This window comes from Solea senegalensis, linkage group LG11 (assembly GCF_019176455.1).
Source record: "Solea senegalensis isolate Sse05_10M linkage group LG11, IFAPA_SoseM_1, whole genome shotgun sequence".
In the NCBI taxonomy this organism is placed as follows: domain Eukaryota; kingdom Metazoa; phylum Chordata; class Actinopteri; order Pleuronectiformes; family Soleidae; genus Solea; species Solea senegalensis.
In genome coordinates this window covers 14,403,143-14,420,755 of record NC_058031.1, presented here as the reverse complement: position 1 = coordinate 14,420,755, position 17,613 = coordinate 14,403,143, and the positions used below count along the sequence as shown (strand labels likewise).

Sequence of the window (17,613 nt, the reverse complement as noted above, 5' to 3'; positions counted from 1 at the left end):
TCCACATATTTATTTAATTAATTAATTGATAACTTAAATGTGGTAAACACCATCCATATGAAATTCTTTCAGGATATTTAAGATTGCAATACATTAAATGTGTCATATTGGCTAAAATGACACAGTTATTCGGATAAATCAATAACATCAGCTTACCTTTCAAAATTCTCATTTTCTGCAGGGAGTGTGAAGAAGCCACTTTAGAAGTACAGTGACATCTAGTGGTGCTTTGCTGCACAACAACATGGTAGAGAAGGCTCAATCAGATTGGGTTAAGTTCAATACACACCTCAAAGGGTTATGGTGTCTGAAAATATGCTCAGCCATTGGGCAGGGCAGGCAGTCAGGTTAATACGATACAATAAAATAGGTCATCACATTCCTCTGGATCTTTTCAGTCCTTGTGTTTCCCCATGCATTTTCCCATTTCTATCATTTTCTTTCCTATGGTGCCAATTTACCACATCTCCACCGCGCTTCAAAGAACATCCACCTCCTGTTCTCACCGCCCCTTCCTCCCAGACTCGGTTTCATATTTCTTTTCATCATTCTTTTCATCTGGCCTCCTCCACCACAGCATCATGCATACTGTATATATCTCTGATAATGACACTCTGCAAGAGGATAATACTGCAGGATGGGAGCTGTATACCTCCTTCTGTCAGTTACACATGGCTTAAAACCTTTTTTAACACATATTCTACACCTGTGTTTCAAGATCTCTCTGTCTGTTTTGTGTGTGTGTGTGTGTGTGTGTAGAAATGTTGCCCACATGAAGATTTATCACATAATTACTAAACTGCGCTCTCCTCTCCTTGCAGATAATGAAAACAAATATATGCTTTTTAAAGTGATCTGCAGCTTGTTCAGCGAAGCAGTGGATGCATTTACTTCAGTGCTACAGCTATGTCTATTTTTGGTGTCTCTTTGGTTTTAAAGCCAATTAGACCTTAATAATTTGATTTAGCTCCATACGACTTGAAGCAGCAGGTGAACTGAGATAATGTGCTTGCTGTTGTTTCCACTTATTCGGTGCTGAATCGTCCCTCGGTGTTTATTATCAGGCACAGAAAGTTCTGGCTTTGAGGCTGAGTGTCACCACTTCTTGTTTCCTACAGATGCGGACCATTAAAGTGGAAATGTCTCAACAAGCGCAGTCACGGTAGTGGTTTGTGAGTTGATGCACTCCTCTGCTGTTTGTGTCAGATGAAAGAGAAGGTACCAACACTGCCTTATTCCAAAAATACATTTTGTTCCTGGGGCCATCAGTAAGCCTTTCTCGATCAGCTGTCACTAAGCTGGCCTGGAAAATGTTGAGACATCTAACTGTATCCTTCATTGCATTTTCTGATTTTTTTTCCACTCCAAGCTCCTTCTTCTTCCCTCCCTCCATCCTTTTTTTGCTCTGTAGCTTATCAGAAATCTGTCCACTGGTGTGTGTGTGTGTGTGTGTGTGTGTGTGTTACACTGGAGGCAATCAGAATCGAGGCTTTCTGCTTGAGTTTGCTTGTCTTCAGTGTTGATGCGCTCTGACAGCTGACCCTGATTTCCCTCTGCCGCCGTGTCCCTGCCTGTCTCTTCAAACACCACCTCTTCTCTGCCTTCCCCCGAACTATTCTACCCACTTATTCTTAATCATACACAGGCATGAATGCATGCAGCATGGACAGAATAGCATTTACTGCTAATGGGTTGCCAAACATCTCAAATCATCAGTCTAATATCATCTAACTAACTAAACCTGTGGATTAAAAGTGTTAATTAATACTTCATAAAGAAAAGAAAAAAAGGACAGTAATAAATTCTGCTTACGTCATAACTTATTAAGGTTTAAAGTATTGACTGAATGTGAGCTGCCAGGTGCTGCTGCTGATGCTGGTGCTGCTGCTGCGGGGGAAAATCTGACAGATTTTGACAGATGTTGTGCAGGAGAAGGAAGAGCCAACTGGCTTTGAAGAGGAAAAACCAGCTAAGTGCCCCAGATTCTGAGGTGCATTTGAAATGATTCTCTTTTTCTTTTTGTAGATTGTTCTCTGAGGTTCCAGCAGCTCATACCACAAGCCTATCTGGTCCTATTCAGTGAAGGAGAAAAAATAAGAATTTTCAGGCTTCGTAATGTACTCAGTGTAATAAACGTGAATATTTTTGCTTTATTTAACTTAAGTAACAAGACAAAGAAATGCATATTTTTACGTCATCAACATGTGACGAACTTTATTTCATGCCAGAAAACAACATAACATCCACATAACAACTGTAATCTTCATTAAAATAAATGAACACAATCTCCTCTTTGTCAGAGCTGAATATACGATCATACTGTACATTTATCAGTGATCTACAACACGTACTCACATCTTACGGCTCTCATTAAGTACTGTACACAACCTCAACTGACTAATATCATCACACAGAACACTTTCTACTCAATTTCTGTAGTCAAAATATAAACCTCTACGAGTGTGTATACTGTGCTGTTGAACTCTTCTGATTTCACACGGCTAATGCAAAATAATGGCTTTGAAGTTTCATTAGTAGAGTAACAGTACAGGCAAACTGCACAATTATTTGGTTAATTATCGTCTGCTAATGTCGGTGGAGCTCTTGGCTTATTAAAACAGCAGCTTATCCTATATTTTCAATAGACAATCTAACAATAAATGTCCATTTGTCACAATAAGGTCCATGTTGAATTATTTCCCTAAAGTGCAAAAGTGTCACATGGACGATGTAGACCATAATCAGTCCTTGACTTTGTTCTATCCAATGAAGACTTAGTAACAAATCTTTGAAGATGACAAAGCACAAAACCACAGAGAGAACAGGGAAATGCAGGTTTACTCTATATGACTATTTCTCTTTTTTATTGTTGTTGTGGAGAATGGGTGACGGATCGTGGCAGATGGAGATATCATGAGTTGCTATTTTTCATTGACATACCTATAAAATGTACAGTGACCACTGAAATAAACTAGCACAGAGGAATAGGAGACCATGCAAATCTTCTTCTTAAATCCTGTCTGTCCATCAAATCAGAAGCAAGAAATGTGCCAGTGCTTTGAAATAAATATTCGGAACAAATCCTTGTAATCACACAACAAAATATTGCATAAATTCTTTCTTTTTCAAGCTTTTAATTTGTTTTACCAATCAGTCATTTGTTGTTGTTTCATATATATATATATATGTATACATATATATGTATATATACACATATATATGTATAAGCTTGGAGAGTCTGGCTTTGCAAAAAACAATCTAGATAATTACATGAGGAAAGAATGAATATCAAGGAACAAAAAGGAGCAAAAACATATATCACAACTGCCTCTTTTTTTTTTTACGGTGTTGAATAACCGCTGCTCCGCTCAGTCAGTTGTTGTTCATAATCCACCATGAAGCTGTAAAATGAAAATATAGATATATATGTCGCTGATTCCAATCAGATGCAAATAATTTGTTCCAGTCCATTGTTAATAAAAACATTTATTATAAATATATTATTATTTAATATTATTTATTGCAGAACGTATATTTGACGATCTTGTGTTTCCAAGAAAATTCACCCGCTCTTAAAACAAGTATTAAAACATAAACAAAGAGTGTGCAAATATGAATGAAAACCACACTAACACACACACACACAGACACACACACATATCTTTGCCGACATATCCACCCATATGTATTCCATGGGAATAATATTTCCAGATATTGCGCAGGGGGAGCTATTACACAGAATATGTATTGCACAGACAGTGGCCATTGCATTCTATAAATATTAATTATGGGAGGTGTTAAACTATATGCAATCCACAAAGCTATGGTAGTGTTTACCTCTACTGTTTCACTGAGAATTGCCGTAATTAATTCATAAAACTATCAATTAAATGAAATTGCACTTTGTGCATAAAACAGCATGTTATGCAAGTTAGTAAATTAGATATTTTTGCTATTATGATAATAAGGTGTGAGGGGTTTCTACCTGGCAGCAGCATGGTGGAGACCATCTCCGGCTCTTCGAGTGAGTCGATAATGCAGCGCTGGAAGGTCTTACTGATGGACGACTGCAGGTAACTAAGTGGAAACAGACATGAGAAACATGGTGTGTGAGCAGCTGGGCATGGTGGACACATTCTGTTTGAGCAGTAAATTAATGTGTTTTTCTTTTTTTATGGTTTAGAATGCATCACACAATTCTTGTGATCTTACCTCATCCAGGAGAGACGATCCTGCCAAAACTCATACATTATGAAGCATGATCTGTCTGGTAGGTTCTGGACTGAAACACTAAAAAAAAATAAAAGAGAGCATCAGTGGCTATCTTGCATATTTGAAACTGGAAGTGTTCAAATCACAGAGAACGCCTGAGGCGAACAAAGACACGTACTGCAGGTTGTTTACTTGACTGCTGGTGGCGTCTGTGTAGATTTTGAGAGCTTGCTGAAATGGCTCCACATCTCTCTCCTTCACAGACATTTGTCTCTGAACCAGAAGAATGTTCTGGAGTAGAATGAGAGACTCGTGTCATTGAAATGATTTGATGAAAAATATGTAATGCAACCGAATGTAAATGGTGACTCTCCACTGTTTAGTTAAAGAGAAGTTGGACTCACTGATTTGTACGTTCCTGCTAATGTGTCCTCATTGAGCGGCTCAAGATGTGGACTCTGAAAATGGGGGCAAAAATATTCCTGTCAACCATGAGAACAACAACAAAGCTGTCACACTCCAGCTCTTTCAATTAGGATTTACAAAATGATTTCCCTTTATTTATCTGATATCTAAGCACATAGCTTCTTTGTAATTTCAGATGCATATTTTTAGTTCTAACAGCAAAATTCATACTGACATAAATGTCTACAGCGACACGAGAGGCAGTTTATGTTCTTTCTTCTGGTGACAAACTGACAGTGGGTATTTGTAAACCTCTCCGTGTCCAGCCTGAGCAGAGTCCATCATGTATTCCAGTCTGAAACCCAATGCACAGCAATGCAGCCTTGCACTGTGTACAAATCATCCTCCCTGACAACATGTTGGATCAGAAACCAGACGGCAAACACTGCACTGTATATCTGCGAAAACAGAGCCTGCCTGACACGTCAGCCGGCAACAGCTGAGCCTCTGTAGTTTTGCAAACAGAAATTTCTCCCTGATGATTGAAACTTTCTGGCTGCAATTATGACTCAAACTAACGCGTCATATACAAACCTCACAGTCCAGTTTGTCAATGAGATGCTCCAGGTGGTTGATCTGGGAGCCCCAGGGGTTATCTGGCTCCACACTCACCCCTGACCTCAGAAAGAAAATATGAGCACACAGAATGTCTGATGAATGACATCTGATCAGCACAATGCATGTTTTGCTAATAATATTACATTTGTATCCAATGTAATAATGTACTGTACATTACTGCTACTACTACTGTAAATAAAATCCAACATCAGTAATGTACCTCACGCTACGATGCAATACATGATACATGGTCCACACTACCAATAATATCACGATACAGCCATTCTGTGATAATAATACATTGCGATTTCCGTCTAACTGAAGCGAATGAAACGCCTGTGGAAAGTTAAAAGTGCAGGATTTCTCTATTTATTCACAGTACAGAGAACAAAGTGCGTAAAGTCTGTGTATTGAATGTAGCTTTCTTTGCCATTATCGTGCTGTAAACTCCCTCCCCTTTGGCTAGCTAACTTCCGCCCCCAAATTTCCCTCAATCATTTGAGCAGCGCCACCGCGAGGAGACATCAATTAGTGACTCCCGGTGAGTGAATCTGGCGGAGACTGTTTATTTTAGAGCGCCTTAAATTGTACATACTCCTTATGTACAATATGTTTCTTCTGGAACTGAATCCACTTTACTAAAACAAAAATGAGCAGTCATACTGCAAACATTGCAGACATTATATTACGTACAATTATGTTAAACTGACCATATGTGACCATAATTTGTTACCTCCAGCATCTTCATTGCAGTGTTTTCTTGAAGCGTACCTGTGGTGAGCATGCCAGAGTAAGGGTCAGTGGGAGAAAGACACATGTTCTTTTGGATACGTCGGCCAGGACGCTTGGTCGCCTTCTGGATCGGCAGCTCCTGGGGCTTCGTCAGTATCCTCTTCCCTGTGCAGCCTTGGTCGTGAACAGCCTCCATGGCACAGTCCAGTGACGACTGAAGGGACTGGAGCTGGGTGGTGGTCTCCCTCAGCAGGAAGCGCGTCACAAACTGACCAAGCACTGATGAACCCTGATACTCCTGGAGGAGAGATAATAGATTCAATAACAGAAATGTGCCATGGTCCTTTTGTTAGGAGTATGCAATAAGGAACAGCTTTCACCGCATAAAACCAATGCAAAAGCAATATAAAACGGGAAAGAATGGGAGAGAGTTGTGAAATAATGTATGCATCCCTCCATTGTCACTTATTCTTTCACACAGGACCTTTAAGTCTTCTCCACGAGTTCTGTATTTCATATACCTTCATCATCTGCATGTACCTTTTTAGCTGCACGTGGTCTTCAGTATAGTCACACAGACCACAGGTGACCTCAGGAGACTGTAGATGCTCAAACTATCTGTTGGTCTTCATTCCCACCTGCCACTTTCAACCAGTCCAAATATGCATGGCAAGTGAATCAGTGGATGTAGAAAACAAAAGGTAATGGAGAATATTATTTTGTAATGTTTCGATGCCTGGTGCCAGTTTTCAGAGACCTTTCGTGACACTGTGGGGATCAGTTTTCTAGACACAACTTTGCCAATTCAGTTTTTGAGGACAATGACGGCTGTCACCTGGTGGTTCACAGAAATAGAGCTTAGAAGAAAATGGAGAGGGAGAAGTGTGAAAAATGGACACAGATCCTTGGTTACATGTGTTCTGTTTTCTTAGCAACAGAGCTGCTTCTCTCCGTGTGTGAATGGAATGTGAATGTTTTCTTTTAATATCAGGGCACCACAGAAGCACTGGACTTTTGTAGTCCGTTGTTTCCTTTGTTCCCATATTTTTGATGCTGGTGCAGAGGTAAAAGCCTGCTTTAGATATTGAAAAGCTTCAAAGACATACTATTATAATATGTATGTATCAAAGCAGACAAGAAATGACATCCTTAGTCTCTCATGTTGCTCTTCCACTCGTTGAGACTAAATAAACTGTTCCTCCTTTGTCTTCTTGTTTCAGAAATATTGTGACTTGTTCAAAATTGTGTCTTGACCCTCATCAAGCTCATCATACAAAACAGGGAACTGGGAAATGCATGATAAAGAAACAAAGGGAGCCACACAGGGAGAGAATGTTGCAGAAGATGGCTGTACAGAGAAAGACAATAAAACAGAGAAGAGGAGGAGAAGGAAAAGTATCTGCTGCATTGATTATTAGATTGATTAAAAAGGGAGGATCTTTTGAAAGAGGATAGAAAACATGGTCAAAACATGGGGAAAGTGTGTGCTGTGGAGCATTTAGGTGGGGGACAATTGACATCTGATCATCTGAACTCTCCTGCTTTCATCAGTAACACCCACTGTCTGCACTGCAGTAGAAATAAGTCACTGCAGTGAAACAATCTCCTGCTTCCACATTCCGACATGTGGACTTTTCTGTTCACAAACCTATTCTCTTTGCAAACAGAGGTGTAAAGATTGATATAGAGTGAGCTGAACTATTGGTTTTTCTCCGACAGATCAAACTGTGTGTTTAACTGTCCTCTGCATGTCTTTAATCCCAGCTACAGCTTGTGGATTAAACAGCTCTGCTCCACTAGGATTCAAAGCAAACATTTCATGCTCTAAAAGGTTATTTTGAGAATGAAAGGTTGTGTCAAATTATTTTCTTAAATCTACATTTACGGTGGAATAAAACAATCGGGACTGGCAACCTGTCCAGGGTTCCCCCCCCCCCACCTGTCGCCCTACATCAGCTGGAATTGGCACCAGCGACCCCTGACCCTCATGTGGAGGATAAAGCGATAGGCGATGAATGTGCTATGACCTGCTGTGTTGTGATTTTCAGTGAAAAGCAAGGCAGTGAAAAGCAGAGGCAGCGTCACCAATATTCACCTCCTTAGTTTTGTCCATGGCCTTCAAAATGGACACGTTCAGCTTTTCCAGAGCGGACAGGACATTGACATATTCTCCCAGAAGTGGAGTGAAGTAATCTGTAAGAGAATATTTTTAAGCATCATTAACGGAAGAAAAAATCAATACTAACACTAATGGCATTAATTATAGTTCAACTCATGAAAGTTTGAGCCTTTGTGATAAACTTTAAAGTTTAAAATGCCAGTACAGCAATGAAACATGTATCCCCACACACACTTTATGACGGACCAAAGCTGCTGAACATTGCTGTTCATTGGCGTTTGGACAGAATATTAATGTAAATGTACTGTTATCAAACCTTTAGGACTTTCTATGAAGTGGCAGAGCTTTTCTGTGTGGTTTTGCATCAAGGTGAGGCACATTTTTGAGACAAAAACATCTCACCCAGCTCATAAACCAAAGCCAGCGGTGTAGGAACAGGTTCAATCACTCACCAGTGAGTGGTAAATCGCTGATAAAGCAAAACTGAAAGTGAAACAGCCAGTTTCTCCGTAATTCCTTACTCAACACATTCTCTCACAAGCACTCTGCATTTGCTTTACACACATTTTGAAGATAAGCATTGATGCAACGCTCCAAAAAAATGACAGATAAATACCTGAGAGTTTGTCTATGTCCAGGTCCCTGTGAAGGAGGAAGAAATAGAGAATTTTTAAAAGAATTTTCACTGACAAAAGATGCAAAATAGCTTTATCAACAGTGTTTTCGTCTTTTCACTGATGCTGTGACATGGCTACAGGGACGATGTCAGTCTGTCAGTCAACTGTGTGGTTCAGGGTGAAAAAATCTCAGTAAAATTGTCAATCTTGACAGTTATCCATGGAACCCTGAGCCTGAATGTGAATGATTTGTATTATCGCATCACTGTTGCTTATAAAGTCTTCTATCAAGTGGTTTAAATGCATATCAGTAAATTAAATGCAATCAGATAATTAAACATATGCATGCATCATTAAACCTAAAATCACTTAGTCCAGTATAATGTAATATAACTGTATTTGTTTTACTGGCACATTGGCACAGACAGTTTTGGTCATGATAACGTGGATATTTTGTGTTGTGTTATTTAGTATATTTCAGCTGTTGTTCAGTCATGAATTAGAAAGACATAAATAGGATTTAGTTCAATTATTTTACCTTACATGACACTTAAATTGGTCTTTTTTCAGTGCAATGTTTCTTTAATGCCGGCAATGTTCTTATGAAGTTGAGCTACCCCTTTAAGCTCAGACATGTGAAAGGTCATTCTTCACCGTGATTAGTTAAAGTAATAAAGCTTTTTCAGTGTATTTAAGTTAGCGCCACATGTGTAAACTCAGTGAGCAAATACAGTGCTGAAAGCTCAGGGACCTTCATGTCACAGTTATGGCTCCCTGTGGATTATTAACATAATCTCCGCTGAAATGAAAAGCGATGATTTCTCACTGCCAGGCAGCAGGAGAGCAGGAGGAGATACAGATGGCAGCAGAGGAAGGTGTCCAAAAGAACGATGAGCTTACTCTTTCTGCTGCCTGTCGATGGAGAAGTAGAGCTCCTGCATCTGCTCGTCAGTGAGGATACCATCAGTGAAGTACGACTGGAACTCCTCCAAGGACAGTTTCCCGTCATCTGGAAGTAAAAACAAACAAACAAGCAGCATCTTAATGAAGAACTTCTCTCTACATAGTGATGAAAGTCATTATTTGGCTTTAACTTTACTATGGACAGCAATAAGGAAAAAAAACTGCTCTTACAAAGTCTTTCTCCTAGAAATGAATTCAACTGTAATTCCCTTCATCCAACTGCTTTATTGCGACAAATGATGAGTTGTCACTGATTAAACGGAAAAACCATATCGCAGCTCATTCTTTCTCTCCATGTTGAGAAGATGCTGAAACATAACCGATTTACTATTTGTGCAGTGTCCGCCGTGACAAAAACAACCCTCACAATCCTCCTTGACACTTCATGACCACACACTGCCTTTAAAGAAGCAGCATCTGCGGCTGCTGACACTGAGAGAAGGGAGTGAAGGCTAAAGCATGAGTAGCAAGGGCCAAGCTCCCTTATAACAGACTAACTTCACATGATAATGAGATCTTGTCAGCTTTGCTCTGTAAGCACTGAAACCTTCAGAGACTCTGCTCTCAGATCCCTGCCAGGCAGCAGTGCTCTGACTGATGAGCCAACAGAAAATCATATCATCTGTTATTTGGTAAGAGCAAAAGAGTTGTGTGGCCAGCTGTCTGTGTGGATGCCAGTGGACATGATACATTTCGCAGCAAAGCCTTGTTTGGGACAATAACAAATTCCCATAAGGGTTTTGTATCTACTTTATAAAATTAAAAAAGTGAAAAGAAATAGTTTTATATTGCTCAGCTTTGCGGGAACAGAGTCGTATCTGTGACATTAATCAAATAAAATGCTATTAGAGGAGGCAGCATCATTAATCGTCTCTCAAACTTCATCTTTCCACATGGTGTAGGAGTAAACACAGACTGTTGCACCTCTGACTCATTCTCCGGCCGTCTCCATCAGGACTGCTTTGTAGTGGATTCGCACCACATTAGACACCTCAGCAAACAAGACACAGGGCTTCAGATGGCACATTATTATCGTTATTATGCAAGTGTTCACTTTCACATGGCGACGAGTAGTTATCTCAAAAACTGAAAGGCAGTAATCTGTTTGGCATTTTAATGTGGAGAAACAAGCACTGGAGGCACAGCATCACAGTTAGTTATTGATGATAGTGGAGGGGGAAAAAACGTGACTGTGCAACAATGACTGTTGTCTATTGTAAAGCAAAGGGAAACACTGTAAAGTATGGGTGCACACCCATTGCCTCAAACTTCTAAAAAAATATAAACAATAATGGAACCTGTTGTTTTATGGCTTTGAATCTGTGTTTTTGTGTCTATGTTTTCATCCATTGTATTTTTATGTCTCTTTTCATTTTTAATAATTCATTTGTGTGAAAGGTGCTGTATCAATAAACTTTATTTACTGTTAATGGTGATATAAAAGTTGAGATGCACATTAGGAAAGTAAAGTTAAAAGATGAGTATAAATGAGGTTAATACATCATCTGTTTGGTGTAAATTTCGTTTTGGTTAGGGAAATATTTGTGTTTACAATGAAAGTGAGCGTAATTTTTATGGGGGCAAGCAGAAAGGGAACTTGCGAGTTCAATCAGTTCAGCGTACTCCTCGTGCCAGTCCCCAACCCAGAAAAATGTGAGGGTTGTAGGGCATGTGGTGTAAAAAAAAAATTCTACAAATTCAAATATGTGGCTCCTCCACTGTGGTGGAGAGGGAGGAGCCGAAAGGGAGCTTACTATAAATGGGTGTATGTTTAAAAATGTGGGTTTACTGGGTCTATTGATGATTTATCAACCAGCAATATCTGACATTTTTTTATTTCCCGTTCCTGAAATGTGAGGATTTACTGTCAGGTTAATTTCAATGTAAGAATCTGCTCCTCACACACAGAATAATCTTATACGTTTCGCCTAAAACACGATACGCACTCAAAATTGGATTTAACCACGCCAATAATAAAGCGGTAAATTACATTATGCTTCTGGGGGAATTCTGTACAGTTGTAGCTTCATCATATATCACATCGTCAAAACTTGCACCATAACCCTTATATTGGCTTTAATCTTAAATGGCAGCAAGTGCAGAAAGAATGGTCTTGTGTTGATTTTCACTCAGTATTCAAAATGTCACAATACTAAGACGGATAGTGTCAGTCTATTGCAAAGTAACAACATAAAACGATGCATTTATTGTGAATACATGACTTAATATGTATAATATTATCTTTTTTTGAACAATGGCATGGCTAGGCACAAAAAAATTAAATCCGAGAGAAAGAAAGAAACAAGATAATGAAATACTCTGGGGGCCCCCTGGTGGTAATGGGGCCATAAGCAGGCGTTTTGTTGGCTTATGCCATGGGCTGACTTGAACTACACTCTGTGGTAACACTACAAATGATGATGAATGTTGAGACTATACTCAAAAAGAAAAATAACAGGTCACCGTCATCAACAGTTAGCTCTGACACCACAGTGAGGTTTGTTAAAAACAACACCTCTGCAGGAACATTAGTATCTCATGGCACATGACATACGGTATAACAGCTACATGTCTCAGTCCGTACCAAAGAAAACTGTGGCTCAGGCTGTGGCTTTAATGAAAGTCTCTCTGAAGTTCAGATTTTCCTTGAGGGAACCGCTACGCCGACAGTGTTAAAACCAAAGCACTGAGAATAAGTCATGAAGTCAAATAGCGCAAAGCAAGAAAATGTGAGAGATGAAAACAGACTGAAGAGTAAATATTGACAAGGAATATGAGCTTTTATCAGAATATTAATGACACAAACGTGTAAAAAAAAAAACATTTCATTTCAACAAAAATCATTTTGATCATTATTTGAAGGGTTTCAGCTTTTCATTCATTCATCAAGTAAAGAATCATTGTTTTCAGCTCTTGCTTGGAAAAATAAAGCATTTCATTCATAAATGCCATGTAAATATTTGCATTATCATAGATAGGCAGCTATAATATTGCCGTCTCCCATCAGCACTGCAGTGCATCTGTACATCGAGGCATCCAATGATAGTCCTGCTGCAGCCCACAGACCCTCTCTGCTACAGCAATGAACACAGCATTAATTACACAAACTGCGAGTGAACAAAGAAGTGAGGGAGAAATCTCACACTGATTCTTTTTTTCTGTGGGCGTATCAGGGAAAAAACAAAGCCACCATACGCATGTATGTGCCACCTATCGAAAGAACCTGGCAAACATCAGAGAAATAAGAACTGGGTTTAAAATAGAATATTGAACTGTGAATAGCAAAATAAGGATAGATGACAAAAAAATGCACGTTTGTTAAAAATAAAGCAGTCATTGCTTTGTGTTATGAACGTTGACAAATTCCATGCCTGACACTGTTTTTCCCTGCTCTGAAACATTTCTTTCTAATTAGAGCGATCAAATATTTAGTTTCATCTCGGTACACTGTGAATGTTTCATTTAACACGTGCATCTCTGAGCTTAGCGTGCAGCAACATAAATGTAGTCATCACATTAATCAAGGCTCTTAAAATATATAAATCCTCACTGCAATATGGACATAGATTGTTTTGAGTGGGTAGTCGTGCCTTGAAAATGTGGTAAATCTGCAGCGCTCCAGGCATATCATGGCAGCCCACTCAGCGGTGATTAGGAGGAGGCACTTTCCTCACGGGTGCACAGTGCAATGAGTTTATGAAGATGAAAAACCAGGCTGCAAATTTAAGATAACGACCACACACGTGACAGCGCTCTCCTCGCTCCCTTTATGATCAATCTCTCTCTCGCTGTGTTCAGTAGCATGTTAAGGAGAGTACACCCAAGCCATCCCATTCTTTACGAGCCTGTAAAACCTCTGTTGCATTGTCAGTCATTATATTTTACTACTAATTGAAAAGTAATCATTCGAGTCAAGACACAGCATAAAAACACAAATGCACGCACCCGTTCCCTCATTTCATGAGGTCTCTTTCTTTATTCACAAAAGCCCTGTTCCCACCTATGGTCCCAGCTCGATTTAGGCTGTGCTTCCATTACAATATAGTACCGCCTCAATGTGGGCTGAGTCATCACTGGACGGCTGCAAGAAACTGGCTTGATTCTTGTGTGGGACGTCACTTCCTGTGACGGCACTCTGACCAATCAGTGGCCGGCAGTCTGTCGACACCACGCATGGTATCGCCCTCACTCATACCTCGCCAGAACAAGTATTAAAAATAGTACCGGGTACCATGCTAGTGGAAACACAAAATAACCGTGCCGTGCCGAGTCGAGTCGAGTCGACACTAGTGGGAAGTCATCTTTTACGTAACAAAGTCCTCCTGAGGGATCTGATGAGTGCATGTATAGTCTACATGTATTAATGACGTCCTCCTTTTGCATTTTGCAACCCACTCAACTGATATGCAGCGCATGAATAAAAAATTAGGAGCAAAAACATGCCCTTGTTTGTCACTGCTGCTTCTTTTCTCTTTTTTCTTAAGGCAGAGCTGTGTGCTCCATATTTTCCCAGGAGATCTTTGAAAGGGGAGGAGGCCTTTTGAAGTGAAGAGGGAATTTAAATACAACACTGTAACATATTAATTAGATGTAAGTTTGCGAGGGGAAAAAAAGTGTTGAATTCACACTTAAAGGGTCCCCAGTGAATTTGTCACATTTGTAAATAAAATGCGAGTGGCACATGAGGTCACGGTAATTTATTTCTACTATAAATATGTTTATGAATATTATACATGCTGCAGTATTTACAGTATACCGTATGTATTGAGCAGAGATAGGAAACAGGAATGTTACAATCAGCATCTGCCCTTGGTTGTGTATTTCATGTTTATAAGGGGTAAAAGAAAAAATATGCCTTTTCATGAATGCATGCCACATTTAATTAACACAATAAATAAATACAATATTTACATTACTCACCATTTTTGTCTGCTCGTCGCAGTATCTGCAACAAAAGAAGATCTGGTTTAGGATTTTAGGTCTGGAGTATTTGCACAAATGACACAAGATACTGGGAACAAAACATCAACCGTATTCACATTTTTGAGCAATTAAGAAATTCAGCGTCTTAATGTGGTGACAGAAATGTACACAAATGGTTTGCCTGCCATTTATGCAAACAAAGTAAACCAGTGACTCTTCACGCTGGTTTTTTCTCTTTATTTATGCTCAGCCAACATTAAAAAAAAGGGTTTGACATGACACATCTCAGCAAATGGAACGCTGACATCTATGTGTGCCAGATGTCTGTCACGTGCTTGTGGAACAGTGCTCAAGCAAGCAGCAACCCCATCATTTTCCTTCTTTTCCTTGTTTTTTTCTTTTTTAATTTCACTTTAGCTGTGAACACTAAATCATTTCTAATATAATCAAGCTAACCATGCTGGTGAGAGGACACATCTGACGCTGTGTGACAGATCACGGCGGCACCTCTTTAGTTTCATCGTTTTACCAATAGAGTCCAGCAGCTGCCTGATTAACTCTATCATCATCATCATCATCAGAGGGTAGCAGTGCACTCACTCACATCCAGCTGTCACCTTTCTAGCACACTGCTCACGGCACATTATTTTTATCCACTGAGAGTCTGGGAATTTCTGAAGGTATAGCGTATAGTGTTTGATTTACAGAATATAAACCAATCCAGTCTACTGCGTGACCTGCTGGGATCACGACTTTCGAATGCAGTCGAGGGGATTAAACACGGAGACTGTAAACCACGCAAAACAAATATCAGAGGAAGCCAACAAGAGATCTGTTCCATGAAATATGAGAAAGTAACTGAGAGCAATAAACGTCTGCTCTGGAGAAGCCTAAGTAGGAGATTAATGTGCCTTTATTCCTCCTTTGTGCTGCTAAATGAGAGTTTGGAAGAGTGGATAGAGGTGCTGTCATCCCACGGAGCTGATGAAAGATCCTCTCAAAGCAATAGGACCTAAATGGCTGCTGCTCGGTTATAACTTCCATTTCTTGCCACTCCCTGGGGCCTGTTAGTATACCACACCGAGTTCATCCGGAACCCAAGAAACCTACAGCAGCAGCAGCAGCAGGAGTAAAAGACACACAGGGAGGACATCTACAGTTTCTCAGCTGTGAATCACCACTGCTTCCCATCAGCTTCTGATAATGTTGTTTCAAAAAACAGCAGCAATATGCATCTCAGGGATGTAAATGGTAAAAGACACCGCACAACCCCGAGTCTCTTACTTACACAGTGAAGTCTATTGACTCATTTTATTAGTGCACAGTTCACATAAACCAGCGCATGACGGGAAACAACTCTCAGTTTTCAGAACAATATTGAAAATATAACCGGAGCAGACAAACACCTATTTGTTAGGAACACGGGAGAATAAAGAGGTCATGACACCTCGGACAAGTGAGACGAGAGTATAATCAAGGAGTAAATTACCACATATTAGCCACTGTAGAAGGTTCAGTAAACAAATGCAGCATATGGTCGGGAGCCGGAATGGATTCTAACTGCATTTAAAGCTAATGTGCTCTTGCTGCAGTCTAATGTTCCCTTCACTGGCCAATAATCTGCCTGAAGGAAACTGAGAATGTCATTTTATTTGCCCCTTTTTGGAGAATACTTCAATACGTTCAACCAGAGGCAACGTAGCTACAAAGGACCCACACAGAAAGCAACTGCTTTAAGATAGAATTTGTTAGAACACTGCATGCACACAGCAGCATTGTTATCCTCTATATGGAGGTATTTTTCACAGGGAATCTGTCATGCACCCCTCTGTGAACTGTGTGAGCAATATGCTGAATAAATAATAAGTTTCCTCTTTGATTGTATATCTCACTGAGGAGAATGTGCTCGTTAAAAATACACTGTACACCAAAATGACATGTTTCAGCTTGGCGTGCCAACCAATATCATGACCCTCATTATCATCCATCCATCCATTGATCCACTGACATAGGGTCTACCCTGGACAGGTCACCAGTCCATCAGGGCCTCACAGGGACAGACAACCATTCCCTCTCACACCTCAGTTTACAGTGTCCATTCAACCTAATCCCTAATCTGCATTTTGGGATGAAACCAGAATCAGAACCGGTGACCTTCTTGCCGTGAGGTAACAATGCCAGCCACTGCACCGCTGTGTAGCCTCTCATTATCATAGGAAGGGGGAAAAAAGATAAAAATCATTGTACACTATAATGTCCAATGTCTGGACGACGTTTGTTATTCACGCACCAACAGGATCTCACCTTTCTTACATAATAGTGTTACTGTACATGATGCTGTACATGCGTTCAGGTCAATATGAGGCATCCGCTGAGCGCAGAATAAGCAGTCGCCCGTGCAGCGTTTGTCAGACGATCACCAAAACATGCAGTCAATAGACCAAGGGTATTATTAAACTGGACACAGTGCTATGCAAAGAAAACAAGCTTAAATTGTCTCTTAACCCCCCCACATAAGCAATGTAGCCTATACTTACATCATGAAAAAGAGAGATGCCTTTATTCTGGTTGTGGTCCATCTCCTGCTGCTTTCTCAAGTGTTCGTGCTTGGCAGACTGGAGACACATGGTGATCATCTCTGTACACGCCAGCATTTTGCCAATGAGATTTCTGCCTCTTGCTTTTCAGATTGTCCTTCTCCCTGTGTTTTTTCCTGAGACACTGTCCTTGTCAGGGTGGATGGATGGAGGAGAATGAGGAGGAGGAGGAGGAGGAGGAGGAGGTTGACGACGATGTTGGTGCCGTGATCAAGTGAGGATGAGACACACTCAGCCTGCTGCCTGCACGACGAGAAGAGGAGAAGGGGGAGAAAACAAACTCCTCCTCTACATGACCAGCATCATCATCAGCAGCAGCATCATCATCATCAGCAGCAGCAGCAGCGATTCATGAAAAAGCCTGAGGAATGCACCATCTGCTGGCCAAGACTCACACACACACTGTCGGGTAAATTACATGCTTGAC

General features: G+C 40.2%; 1 protein-coding gene across 1 annotated transcript; it reads right to left on the bottom strand.

The window, feature by feature from the left end:
• Positions 1-2,184: 2,184 nt before the first annotated feature.
• Positions 2,185-17,433, bottom strand: LOC122776683 (N-terminal EF-hand calcium-binding protein 1-like). The gene is made up of 12 exons (XM_044037334.1): positions 17,127-17,433; positions 14,587-14,611; positions 9,604-9,712; positions 8,703-8,728; positions 8,063-8,160; positions 6,007-6,265; positions 5,212-5,291; positions 4,617-4,670; positions 4,391-4,503; positions 4,213-4,290; positions 3,986-4,077; positions 2,185-3,401 (listed from the first exon to the last, which is right to left on the bottom strand). Exons 1-12 carry the CDS (start codon positions 17,241-17,243, stop codon positions 3,373-3,375), a joined length of 1,080 nt encoding a protein of 359 aa, XP_043893269.1. The 5' UTR covers positions 17,244-17,433; the 3' UTR covers positions 2,185-3,372.
• Positions 17,434-17,613: the final 180 nt, after the last annotated feature.